Genomic DNA, 15,124 nt, shown 5'->3' on the forward strand with positions numbered 1-15,124 from the left:
TTAATGACTAAATACTGGTATCAACTGTTATAATTTATTTTATCAAATAATCATGGTATAATAAGATAATAAACTTTATGTTAAGGGTATAAACCATCAGCTATTTTTATCTAAAGAGAAATAAGGTTTTAATTCTATATTAAATATGCCATCCAGAAATACTCAATGTACATAGTTTTTTAGGATTTTATTTCTTCAATATATCTATGAGAAACTGCAAATGAGCATTTTCTTAGAAGTCATGAGATCATGGGTTTGAGCCCTTAATAACTCTGGTCACTACTGTCATATGACACCTGTATGATTTCTTGCAAATTTATTAAGAACCATCTACATCTCACTTGGTATGTAAAATTCTTGCAGTTTTGATAAATGAGCAGAATTTAACAATTTTGTCATAATGTGTCCTTCAATGCCTTATGCAATACTGGTATATCTTTGCATAATATTATCTATAACATTATATAAGCAATTAATAGTTTGGTTAAGTCAAAAGTCCCAGATTACATACTGTTTTGTGTGAGTTTCTCCAAAGAATTGCTACTAAAATCAGGATAGAAGCTTGCAAGAAGTCATACACAGTGACATTTATTTGCTACACTCTCAAAAAGGTCATATGGTATCACAAAAGGTCATTCGGTATCATACAGTCAATACTAAACAACTTGTCAAGAATTTTAATGATTTTTGCTATTACGTATGCAGTCTTCCATACATGCTGGCAATATAAATCTGTGCAAAACATAATATATTAATAAGCAATCATTTGCTTTAAGCCCAAAAGTGTATGTTTATAATATTTTATGTGGATAAATACATTTTGGCACAGGCAATCTATGTTACACACATTTCTTACTATTGATTAAACTTGATTTTGAAAACGTAAAATACCCACCAAAAATACAGTAATGTAATTTTCTTCTCCCAAGTCATTAGATCTACATTTTTTTTCTGAAACAAAAATCTTGTAAAAAAAAAAAGCTAAAAAAAGATACATTTGTTAATGAAACCTAAAGATTTAAATCAACATTTTCTACATAGGTTTTTATGGGCATTTGTGGAGTAATGAGCAGACACATAGAGAAGTGTGGTGGCAGTTTTTCATAAACTGACACTGATAAACTGGCGGCCCTAAAACACAAATCAAAACAATTAATCAATTTGTTTATCGCGCCAATCACTACTTTTTGAGCGGCCCTACTCGTGCTGACGTTTGACCAATGAGAGCGCGTCTAACAAATTACACGCACCTGTCTCGTTATTCGGTATATTTCATTCATGGCCGTACAGCGGGAGCTGACAGACAAAACTATAGGAGATTAGCAGCAGAAGCCTTTGATCTTTTCTATTGAAGAGAAAATCCATTCATTCATTCGTCGGCACAGATTCACTACACAGTTATTATACGGAGATAAATATATACATTATAATTTTACTACGTTTTGTGGCCGCTAAATTTTTACAAGATAGAAATACGCAAATGTTTTTACTATAGATTTAGACCAGGACAGGTAGATCTAATAAAATAGTAAAACTTGGATTTACATGTAGTAAATTAAACTGACAGCTTACAATTAATGGAATGTATGGTACAGAAAATATTGTTATAATGCCTGAAGATGGTGAAAATTGTAACTTTCAAAGTTATAATATATGTAACAGTTTTACATCAAACTTGGTGTGCAGTTTTAAAGGAGAGACAAAATGAAGAGGAAGAAAAATACAGATCGTGTGAAACAGACAACCAGGTATAATTAAATATGTAATTATAAGTATTTCTTCAAATTGATAAGAACTTATTTTTTTAGTAGATCTAGAAATTATAGGTGAGTTTTTAATCATTTGAAAATATAGGGAGATAAATTTATATAGTGTAAATCATTTGTAAAATAATATAATTTACGTGAATATATTGGATAAATTTTGTAGTCGTATGGAAATTAAAGTAAATTTAGATATATCTATGAAACAAAATTTAAAGCATGATAAAATTGCTTACAATATTAATTAGTTAATTGTATGAATTGGTAAGAATTTTTCAAAAAGTTTATCTGAGTGATATTACTTTTCCTTCTCTTCTCATGTTTCAACTTTTTTAATGCAATAAAAGTTTTTTAGACTTTATAATCATTCAACATCTTCATCACTTTCAATTGTAATAGTCACCCGCTGAATCATTCTAAATCAAACTCTTTACGATATCAGTTACAAATTTAGATTAAGTTTACTGATAAGTTTGGGGGAGAAGATAACCAAATTTCTGCCCTGTTTTCAGACAATTGTATCTTGAATTATAGAGGATTATTTGATAGTATGACCTAAGTGTGGGTGGTCAGACCTATCCTATGACAGATTTGATCAGGGGTTGCTGCACAGCGATCTTCTCCCTTATGTAATTTCTGGAGATAATGTTTCCCGATTTTATTCAAGTCCATCCATGCAACTGATAGCATGGCATAATCTAAAATTGATGCATATCTAATCATTGTAAATGAAAAGTAACAAGATGAAAAGGGTTTTCTTCTTTCCACCTGGCAAAAAAAAAAAAAAAAAAAGATCTGAAAAATATAAAATAATCATTTAAATGTGAAGCAATTGTATTTCATAATTAATACTATTTGTTAGTAATTATAAAAATCATAAAAATGTATGAAAATATATTTCAAAAGTCTGTGATTTGCACCATCTTTGAAGGTACAAAGTTGATGATTTTGAAATTATATATATTGATAGTAATAAATATTTCAATTAGTGCAAAGACCTAAATATAACCAGTAATTTTCTAGAGATAAAATTTTGGAATCTTTATTAGCCCAATAAATTTCTAACGTGAGGAAATATTTTAGCTAATAAATACATTCCCCAAGAGTAAATTTGTATATATATGATGATAAACATTTCAAGAATTCATCAATATTGTTTCATAAAAATAAATATTAACATATGGTTACAGGTGTGAGTATTTAAAAATTCTGACACTCCAAGCTGCTTTGAGTGTTACTTTAAACATTACAAAAACATTTCCACAATACCACAATGATTAAGCCACGTTTTTGTAAATTCTTTTAAAGATTGACCACTCAGATTTCTATTATGTGTAAACAATGGACACATTATACAGTTGCTGGTATGTAAACATTAAAAAGTGTGACACAAAAATATTATTTCTGATTGGAAGTAATTTATCAATTAATCTCCCATTGAGAACTGACTGAATTCTGATGAAAGCACCTGTTGTTAGACCAATAGAGTTAACATTAGAGGTTAATTGACTTTTCTTGTAAAATGTTTTACATTGTTAGCACAATTTTTTCTCACTGGTTATAAGTATCAGTATAAGAGATTTAGGGTCAATTTTTTTTTTCAGAAGATATATTTAAATCAAGTGCACACGTTTCTCAAATTTATTTTGATATAAATTCATTTCTTAGACCTTTATTTCAACTAAACAGAGAAGAAGGATATTGTTGTTTTGCTGACATAAATTTTGTTGTAAAATAGGTTTCACATAATTAACTTCTTGTTCTCTCAGTATACAGACACTTTCAAAAATAGTTTTTTATACCCTCAAAAATGAATTGTCCAATGAAAACAAAGAATTATCATTTCAGCTCCCTTATAATGTAAATAGAGGATATTGAATGAGTGTAGTTAAGTACTAAATTTATTGAACAAGTTGAATAAAATCATATTATGCGAGTCTCCTCTGAATCTACACGAATATAATATTCTATTTATCACATATATAACATAAGAACAGTAAACTGTAGAAACGAGTATTTTTTCAATGACGCGCCTATAGTGTAACGCTAACATTAGCGCACTTTAACGCTATGTTTCTATATAGCGCAAATGACGTCACGTCAAAGTGTTATTACACTAGTGTAATATTGTTTTTATTAAATGGCTTTATTACAATCCCGCGCCGCGTTTTATGTGATAATAATGGTATTAAAAATGATAATATTTAAAACTTTATCATACATTTGTATTTTAAATAGAGATTGTGAGTAATACAGATTGATACAATGTATATATATCAAAATAGATTATCCCTCTAGTATAGCATCTCTGTTATAAAACACATCTTAATGTAACAAGCAATGATATCATAATGTAACAGGCAATGATTTTATTATACCTTTTTCTGTGCAATATGTGTGTCAGTGAATTTCATAATTTACGTACCTCAGAAAACCTGTTATCAAAGTGGATAAGTTTTAATTGAGAGTGATTATATTATAGTATAATGATATTATAAAATGTCTATGTAAATATTATTTTTCTTAAAAATATGTAAACATTATTGTTCAGCTTATCCCTTTGATGTTAAAATTTATGAATATATTTCTCTTTTAATAAAACAGAAGTTTTGAACCTTTATTTATGAGAAGAAAGGTAAAAATGTTATAACAGATAATGAATGGGCAAATAAAATTATCATAATCGTGCTTACAGTATTTATTTCATTATAAAGCATGTGAAGGTCATTATTATATTAATTATTGTTGTGCCACAAATGAATGTTGATGAACTCTCTTTTATTTTGAATTATTTGACTTTTTTTTAAAGAAGAGAGCAAAACATGGAAAAGACTGACAAAATAAAGCTTAAACTGTCTTATTTGCACAAAGGCAAAGTTTATGTTTTCTGTGCTGATTTTTTATGCACTTTTATTTGCTTATTATTACACTTGAGAGTTCTTATCTTTAAAAGGTTAAAGGTGGAAATAGGTCAAGTTCATGTTCTGGTTAACATTTATAGTTTTATTTGTATTTTATATTTATGTTTGGTATTTTACATTCATACTTCTTTCAGGATGGAGTTGTGCGGTCGTTTCTGTGGAAAGTGAAGCGTGATCCACCCTCGTACTTCTTCGGAACAATTCATGTCCCATACACAAGAGTTTGGGACCACATTCCAGAAAATGCCAAGGTTGCTTTCAGACAGTCGGAAAATGTGTACTTTGAGCTGGACCTGACCAGCCCATATACAATGACATCTTTAGCTAATTGTCAGCTATTACCTCATGGTGAAAATCTTTCAAATGTATTACCGAAAGATATTTATACGAGATTAAAAGAGCATTTAGAATATATACGAGAAAAAATGCCAAAATGGATAACTCCAGATCAAAAGGGTAAAGGCTTATATGGTGATTATTTATTTGATATAATAGCCGGAAACTGGGAAAGGAAGAGACCAATATGGGTCATGTTGCTTGTGAACTCATTGACAGAAAGTGACATCAAATCACGAGAAATTCCAGTCCTTGATCTATATTTAGCGCAAGAGGCGGAAAGACTTGGGAAAATTACGGGTGCCGTAGAAAAAGTCAAAGAACAATGTGTTCCTTTAAATGATCTTAATTATTCACAGGTTAGTATGAAAATGAAATAGAAACGAATCCTTAAATTATATTTATGAAGCCCAACTTATTTAAAGCTACACTTCTACATACAGTCATGTTGTTATTATCCACATTTTTGGGGCGTTCAATTGAAGCATAATTGTACTTTGTGCTAATAACAATTGAAGAAGACAGTTCATTGTTGGTCAAAAACCATTTGTATTGACTATTAGCCATTCACATACAGAAATGACATTTTGTTTTGTTCTCTACTGATTATGGTAATTTAGTCTGAGGGTAAAAAGGAAATGAGAATTCCCTAGGGAAAATAATGATAAATTAGCCAATAGAATAACTGGACTATTCATTCTTGCTTCTGTCTGCTTTCCAGTTATACACTTGCTTTAAAGTTAATATTTCTATCACAATTTTCTTCTAAACACACAGTAGATTAGCACAAAATATAAAATATGTGCGTGCTCTGAAAGAGCATTACTTTTTCGTACATGTATATCCATATTATGCAAACAAATATATTCATTACAGGGAATTGTCTTTATATGTTTTCTAAATCTTTTGCTTGCAAACAACAACAAAAAACAGTCTTAAATAACTTCAATAAGTGAAGTTAATTGAATTAATATTTACATGTAATGCGCTAGACATTTGTGGCATTCCTTCCAATATAAGCTGATTGTTGTGGAATATATAGGTGGCATGCCGAACTTAAATTAAGCTCTCCTTATCTAAAATCCTGTTAAGACAGATTAAAACTTACTAAATAGATGTGATTAATATTAAAATCTTAATTGTTGTTGACCTGAAAGTTACACAATACCTGGCTTCCTTCCTCTGAGCCTTAAAAGTATTAACACTGAGACAAGAGCGTCCAATCAAGACATCCTGCTGTTAAATCAGTTATAAAATTCTATATAAGAAAAGTCCTAGAAATTACAGAACTTTTATTGAGACTTCCTACTTATAGATAGAAAACCCCAGCAGGGACTTATTGATTTGTAAAGGAATTAAGGGAGATTTCATTACACTTTGTTGGGGATAAGAGATAAGATTTTTCTGATTATAGAAGAAAGTTTTCATAGCTAATTATACCAAAGGGAGAATGAATAAGCAAAAAAGTGCTGAGACAGTTTCTTTCTACAAATTAAGATTGTCTCATATAAGTAGATTGATGAATTTAAGAGGGATTTAGCTTTATGTTTAGTAGGCCATATACCCATGTGAACATAGGATAATTTAGTTGAGAAAAACATTGGATCACATATTTTACAAACTAATGAATATTAATGAAGATAAAAAAAACATGCATTTTAATGAAGAAAATGAAGAATTTTAGCATTAATCACTTGTATATTTATCGTGACTTTGAACGCATTTTTTGCTTTCTTTAAAGCACTTTAAATTGTCAAGAGATTTGAGCATTTTCGTCACATTAAAAGTTTTGTATATCTTGCTATTCGGGTAAAGTAGGAAAGTGGTACACTTTTCAATATCAATGTAAATGTTTAATTATCTTCTTGTATCGTAAATCTGTCAATCAACGCGCTGATAAACATTTGTTAATAAATCAACCCAGGTCCTACCGCTGACTTGTTATACTATATCATGCAAATTTTACATTCATTGATTTCATATAAAACATTTTAGAAAAAAACGCACCCCAAAATATTTGACATGTAGTAATATAGCCTGACTGAATCCAATATTTTAACATACATTTTTAATAAAACCTCACAATCTATGCAATATTACTGGACCGATTAATTGGTTCGACCTTATGGAAGGAAAGTTACATCTGATTAAATAGTAGAACGCTACAATTAATATGCATCTTTGACAAAAAATAACTCTATTGTATTTGGCATGATTACATTACTACTGTAAACTTTAGTTAACCATAATTACACAAATTGGAAAATTTAGATTTTTTAGACATGTTTTTTTTCTGTTTTTTTGTTGTTGTTTTTTCCGTGTAAATAAACAAGAAATGTACCTTGCATTATTTGTAATATTATATTGTAAATTTACAATAAGTACTGATCAATTTCATTTTTGAAAAAATGCTTTAGTACACTATAACACAAACAAAACAGAAAAATCCTTTCAAATGTTTGATAAGTAAAAAAAACAACGCAACTTAGTTTCACAATTTTTTCAAAACTACATTTTACAACAAAAATTTAGCATACAATGTTCTTAAGAATTGTTTTTTTCTGTCAAAGCATATTTATCAAAACTTGCATGCCACAATTCACTTGGATGCATTATGTATTATTACAAAGAATGGGAATGAAAGAGAAAGAGGGAGAGAGAGAAAAAAGAGACCCACATTTTTTTTTTGGAGTGTAAATTGAAATCTTTATATTGAAGGTTTTTGGAAAGTGTTTTTGAATATATTAAAGTTTTGATGAGATGTGAAATGACTGAGTCCACCCATTGCCTGCCTCATCCATATTCATTAGGTTAACATCAAAGAAAGTTGAAAGAATGTCGCTGAATGATTATGTTGCATATAATGAATGTAACAGGCCATGCCGGGCAATATAATACTATTGTGGAAGGTTTTTTTTTAGCTGTCCAATTTAAAACTGTGAGAAACTGAGAAAGATTTCCTGTTTATTTTTTGTCTTTCCGATCTTAATGACCCGCCAATTTCACTAAAGTATTGACACTGTTTTATTGTTAATTAAAGGGATTTAAAAATTAAGCAGCAAATAATGTGAAGATCGCACAGTACACACAGACATATTGGCTGGCATGCAGCTATACTGATGACATACGTCTCTAATTATCATAATTGATAGCACTAAAACTATTATAACAAGTACCGGTATATATCGTATTGTTCATAGTTAGAATTTCAAAGGGCGAGGAAATACGCGTTCTTCTAATTTTTAGGTGACAAGAGTTTTATTTCAAAGAAAGTGGAAAATGTTTGAAGCTTGAGACTTGAATGATTATAAAGGCATATTTGGGCGAAGTTGAATTATAAAGATTTAGATAAAGAGGTATTGAGAAACTGCAAGTTAAATAAAAATTTACTGCAGTATAAGATATTCTTTTAATTATACCTGTCAGATTAAGCCTTGTTTACTACACATCCGTAAACGTTTGTTTGATGAAACATGCAATGAAAGGGAAGTAAAGAAAAAAATAAATGAATAGCAAACCATTCCTATTTTTTTTTTTTTTGGCAATTCAAATGGTTGCAAATTGTTCCCCTGTTATTGAATTGAAATGTATTTAAAATATGATGATAATAGCTTGTTTAAAAAACTGAACATAGATTTGAATATGTATACGATATTATATGCAATTTTTTGTAAATGTTTTTAATGGTAATGCTTTGTTTTAATATTTATACTTCATGCATCTAAAATTTATTGTAAAATAATGTTAGAATTTATAAGCAACAAAAACACAGTATTGTTTATTCTGAGAATTTATAAGCAACAAAAACACAGTATTGTTTATTCTGACGAACTTTAACATTTTATTTGGTGTATAAATATGAATTTTTTTTTTTAAAAATCATAAAAATCGCCTTCATTTTAATTTTATTTAAATTAAAAAAAACCTGAGAAAATATAGTGGAAAGTACTTGAACTGATGTTAATGATTTTCACCTACAGTTATTGTAAGCAATTTATTTTAAAAAATCCCTTTCGCTAAATTAAAGTTGATCAAATTACAGCTACTAGATAAAAAATTCTTTTGATGACAATAAAAAATAGTGAAGAGAAGACATATGACAAAGACTGCGATGATACTCCTACTTTTGATACATCTAACCTACTCTGTCAGTCTTAACTTTCATGTTGTAAATTTTAGTGTCGGATTTATCATTGATTCTCAAGTGTGCTTACTTTCAAATTAACGAGGGTTTAGAAAGTCATTTTATACTCCAGTGTCACCACTCCGTACTTTTATGGTCATTTATCTAACATTCAAGACATTCAAGTCGGTGCATCGTTTAACTGGAGGTATATCGTTACATTTAAATATTTAACTAAAATGTTTGAAGAATGTTTACAAAGCTTATGTACAAGAGTCAGATTTTTGGCCAGTTTTTTTTTCCATTTTGCGAAGTGATAATCGCAATTAAGAGAATCCAATCCAACTAAAGATTAGATCTACTTAAGTTATTTTTGCATGTAGAATGCATATAGCATAAATTAAGAGCTGATTTTAATCTGACAGATTGAAGAGAAACAAAATTTATACTATGAGATGCAATATGTAATAGAAAGAGCATCGGAACACAAGGCTATTCTAATTTGTACGAGGGAGCACATAGCCCCCTCCCCCCCTGTTGCGCTCCAGTTAACACACTGTGCATGTATGTGTATATGATTTAATTTTGACAAATTTTAAGCAGAAAGGTTGCTAAGTGTAACAAGAAACCGTTACATGGCAAATACAAAAATTAAGTTACTTGTTTGTATCCATATTCTAATCTTAGAGAAACTAGATAAACGGAGAAATAATATAAAGTGTATATTAAACAATTGTAAATGTTATAATAATCATGTGGGGGTATGTGTTACCATGTATACAGACTGTCAGACATTGTGAAACATAAGGCACATTGCATGTAACATAGAAACATCTGATAAAACATAAATAGATAAAACAGGCCCCAGTCTTTTCTTCTAGAAAATAGAATACAGGTAATTTGTTAAGTGTTTCAACAATCATAGGGATTTTCACTTGTAACAAATTGTTCACCTGCTTCACTATAGATATCTTTAACAACTTTGTAATTAAAGAAATAAGTTTTTTTATTCCAGTTGCCAACGCAAGAGAAATGTGTTTTTAAATTATACGCAATGATTTGTATAATTACATGTTAAGGAATGAAGATTTGAGTTGAAATAAGACATTGAAATTCATTAGTGAAAATATTTCAGTAGTATAATTATTTTTGAGGATATTTTGTTAATTTCATAGAAATATAAGGAAATTTCTTACCTTCTGTGAAATACGATTATAATTGTTAATTAATTAACTTAACATGTGAGAAATAAAAATGATACATTATGTATATAAGTAATAATAATATTTGATAACTTCAGAATGTTTAATCTTCAAAACTGCAAAATGCATGGAATGCAGTTGTTGAACTTTTACATTATGATAATTGCTTGAATTACTTGATGATAGAATACAATCATGAAACAGGGCATAGGTCAAATTGCTTCAAAATAATTGCAACAGAAATTAAGGAAATAATTAGTGAAAGTTTTAATGAAGAGTTAGAAGTTGAGAAACATTTGTGAGCGTTATTGTATGGTTTTGATTATGATTAGGTAACAGCTACTTGGACAGGAAGGTTTGATGAGTCTTTTTCAATTTTCCAATTTGAGACAATCATAATAGTGAATTTCATCAGTGTTGAAATACATGATGTAAAATAGAGTGGTCATAATGACTTGTAAATTAGTTCATACTCACTTAATTTGTTTATCTTAAACATTTAAATTAACAGATAAGATAACTTTGCCCTTATGGTAAAAGAAAAAACAACAACAAACAATCTTTTAACAGATATGCTTGTGCAAGATTAAGAAGTTATCTAAATATTTTACTAAACAGTGTCAAAACAATCCCCTCCTCATTGAACAGTTAAAGAAATTTTCAGTGGGTGGCCAATTTGATAATAAATTTGCTAGGAAGTGAATTGGTTACCACGGTAATGTATGTGTATCATACTTTGATAAGAAGGAAAGGTATTTGAGATTCCACTCTCTAGATGAATTATAAGATAAGATTTGATTTTATGTTAAGCGTTTTCCCTAATTCTTTTGATAATTATGATATATAATTCATTAATTGAATCTCTTCAGCAACATTTTGTCAAATTAATATTGAGAGGCATGGTAGATATTTTAGAGGAGTTTGAAATAATTTGATACACTTATAGATCAAAAGTCAAATCTAAGGTGCATAAGAACTAGAGGGTGCTATAATGACAGGAAAACATTCCTTCTAGTAACAGATAATGTACATATCCTTGAACTGCTTCTTGTTTAGTTTTCAATCCTGGTTCATTTACAAAATCTATTCTATCAAACTGTGCATGTCTTTCTTGACAGAATGGTAACATTGTGGTCTCATATTTAACATTTTAAAGCTGTGTAAGACTAATTAATGAACTGAAAATAAGATTTTGTTTGTTTCAAATTATATGGTCAATTGTATAGGAAATCATTAAGATATAATTATGGAATAACTGTAACATGGTTAACTTATGATTATGATATCATATTGTGGAATCAAGCGTCAAGAAACAATAGCATTCTCAAGCCTGAGTAGCAGAGTAGGCGGAGAAATATGGTACATTTATAAACTGTAACTAGTTCTTAAAGAAATATTGAACACATAAATTTTGTTAACATAACAGGTGGCTTATTATATCTGCCAGATCAAAGGACACAAAGGAACAGAAACCATTGATTTACGGTAGCTTCACACTAAACGTACAGTAGTCTTCATTCCAAAATAACAAGATTTATTTCACTTGTAGGCCTAAAATGTGCAGTTGTTTAAATCCTCTCTTTAATTTAGTTTGAGGAATGAACTATAACTTACATTAAAAAGAAACTTAAGCTCTTTTGGGGCAGATAACAAAATACTAGTATTTATCGTAACAAAATATTATCAAATATTTGCAGGTATATTAAACGTTTATCAATATAGAGGTGTACATTTATCAATCTATATTTCTCTAACAATATTGTGATATAAGACATATTCAAGGTTATCTAGTTACTTCTTGAACCGTATTGCCTAATAAAGAAGAAAAATGTATTAAAACAGCTACTGTATAATTAATTGTAAAAGGTTACTATTATACTTTAACACAGCACTCCTGGTGATGGTATTTCCTTTTTCCTGGTGACATTTCATTAACCTGTCTTGTTAGCTGAAATAATTTTGCCAATTTTTAGCTATCTCACACTGGCAGGAAGTCTCATGTTGTTAGATTATTTCAAAAAGCATTATACAAGTTATTTCATTATATATCCATTGATGGTGTGAGGAAAGACATAACTTTAATTCTCATCATTTGCTATATTATGGTAATTAAATAAAAATAATTAGAAATTTCAACTAAACTAGTCTAGCATCTCAAATCTATATAGGAAAGTTTCTCAAATTCCTTTTGTAGAAGCTGAAAAGTTTTATAATATAACGAGTGACATTACAATGAGTTTTACTATACCTGTCAATCAGTGCTATTTTATTCTATAACCTGCTGGAACTAAAGGTGATAATAGCTTTCTTGTTTTTACATCCAATTTTCATCTTGATATCCCTTAAATTAATAATGGACAGTTCTGAAAATGAAAGCTGGACAAGTTCATTTAAGAAATTCAGCAGGTGAAGGGTTATCAAAATGGAACGTCCTTGCTGGTCATTTTTCTTCTCTGTGAAATGGTCTATTTGAACACAATTATTTAGTTAGCAAAACTCTTAAAGTAATATTATACAGTTCGGGTCTGACCTAGAAATAACCATTCTCCTATAACCTTCCTGAAATGAAAACAATTAAATTAAGTAAAAATAGGTACCACATTAGAAAAAAATATTTTAATTTTTTCTTTAAACCAATATCAAATTTTTTTGTTTATTTTTTATGTTGAGAACACTTCAATATCATTTGTTTTGTAATGTTAGTATGAATAAATCATTTTCTTTTTTTTTTTTTGGAAAACATATGTAGCATAAAAATCATAAATAATTATGCGTACAAATTTTACTTGTTGTAGTATTTTATCTTTATCGGACTGTGACCAGTAATAAAAGACGATTTACATACACGTTCATTAAAAATAATGTGAAAGATGCGCCTTGTATTGTTACAATTATATGGGCCGTAAAAACAGCCATGAATTTTTTATGTGGCCTTTAATTGACAGTTAGAGGCTGAAGCAGTTTCTTGTTGTTGTTTTTGTTTCCGTGGTTAATTGGAACATGCATACCTTTCATTAAGCTGATAATAGATGAAGATTTCTTCTAACTTCCACAGATTAAAATAGAATTCGAATCTTGCTAAATATTCGAACAATTTGAAACTCTCTGTGAAAGTGTGTTTTATCTTGAATTGTAATGATGATAATACATTTAAGTTTGATAATAATGAAAGCTCCTGTAGATTTGATTATCTTTAAGTTCCTGTTTGTAATTACATGCAGCTGTAAAGTGATGCTAGAGGGTCTTGGACAAACTCACTGTAATGATTGCAATGTCCCTTTCCATACCACTAGACTTAAACTTGCAATGTCCCTTTCCATACCACTAGACTTAAACTTTCTTCACATTTTTACAAGATTTACACTAAAACCTCAAGAGTGTTTCATCAAATTCTTCTTTCCTGAAATCATATTCCAGAGTTACACATTCATATAGAATATTGAAATAATTTGGTAGAACATAATTTCCTGCCTACAGTTATTAAGTTATTACAATTCTTTATCTCTGTTTGATATATTGACACATATAGATTTATTTATGACAAGAGGAAATGCTTCATTATTACTGGAGGATTATATTTGTATGTTGATATATTTCAGGTTTTGTATGCCTTGAACCGGACGTTAGGGCAACACGAATCATACCGACTCTCAAATAGTGCAATACCTTATACAACGGATGATCTGATTCATCACTATAACTGTGGGGACCTGAATGACATTATATTTAACAAAGACTCTGCGCAGGTCCCGCCAAACATACTGAACGATTCTGTACCTCCGAGTGAGATTAAAATGGCAGAAGTTATAAATGAATATTTCCAGACAGAGCTGATAAATAAGCGAAATGAGAGAATGGCGGATAGAGTAGCTGGACTTCTCAATAATAATCCGCAAGAAAGTTTCTTCTTTGCCTTTGGTGCTGGTAAGTATGGTGAATTGATTTAACATAATGAGACCTTTTCATACATTAATTTTATGTAACAGAATTATCTTTATATGAACTTGGGGTTGTTTATGAAAATATGATTAAAGATCAAAATGGTAAAATTGAGCAGTCAAATAATCATTATTTTCATTCAGACTACACAGATGTGCGGGTTGACTTGGTCATACTAAGGTGGCGAAAGTACATAATGTAACTCTTCATTAGTACAATTTTGACTTTTGAGAAAATTCCTTTTTCATTTGATGCAGTCATAATGTGTATCTTTAATTTCAGTTTTCACCTTTTTCAAAAAAAAATTATTATTTTTCTTTTTTGAAATTGATGATTCTCATTGACATTTTGTTAAGGTGGGATCTCTAATTGGTAAAGTTTAGAAAATATTTACTTTAAACTTAAACCTTTCATGTTGCCCAGTTTGAAACAGAATGATTTGACAAAATAAATGATAAACAGATTATTTTAGATATTTATATTAAGACATAAAGTAAACACACTAACAGGATTTGAACTGATTGAGTTTGTTATTACAAAGTCTGACCACTTTATATGTGTTACTCAATCCATGTTTGGAGAACGAGGTTCAACAACTTTATAAATGATTTTATTTAACAGAAATAACAAGATGAAAAGGAAATAATTTTGAAATCAAACACTTCAGTTTGAAGAGAGCTTAATCCACCGTGAAATTAATGAAGTAAAGTGAATTCAGTTTATAAATACTATACTAGAGGTCAGTTTTACCTGAAGGAATGTTTTCATAATGATAATGTAAAATGTCTTTAGTCATGAAAGTATCGTCATTATATCATGATGATGATGCTGTAACTGCTT

General features: G+C 29.3%; 1 protein-coding gene across 2 annotated transcripts in view; it reads left to right on the plus strand.

Annotated features, from left to right (window-relative positions):
* Nucleotides 1-1,266: 1,266 nt before the first annotated feature.
* LOC132747763 (metalloprotease TIKI1-like) overlaps nt 1,267-15,124 on the plus strand; it is a 42,176-nt gene continuing 28,318 nt past the window's right edge. For both annotated transcript variants that reach the window (XM_060737259.1, XM_060737268.1), the window contains exons 1-3: nt 1,267-1,748; nt 4,819-5,379; nt 13,945-14,269. In XM_060737259.1, the coding sequence (XP_060593242.1) occupies nt 1,620-1,748; nt 4,819-5,379; nt 13,945-14,269 (1,015 nt within the window). In that variant the 5' untranslated portion in view covers nt 1,267-1,619. The remainder of the gene's footprint in view (nt 1,749-4,818; nt 5,380-13,944; nt 14,270-15,124) is intronic.

The sequence above is a fragment of the Ruditapes philippinarum genome, unplaced genomic scaffold, assembly GCF_026571515.1.
Source record: "Ruditapes philippinarum isolate M1 unplaced genomic scaffold, ASM2657151v2 ctg245_1_1_1_1, whole genome shotgun sequence".
Lineage (NCBI taxonomy): Eukaryota > Metazoa > Mollusca > Bivalvia > Venerida > Veneridae > Ruditapes > Ruditapes philippinarum.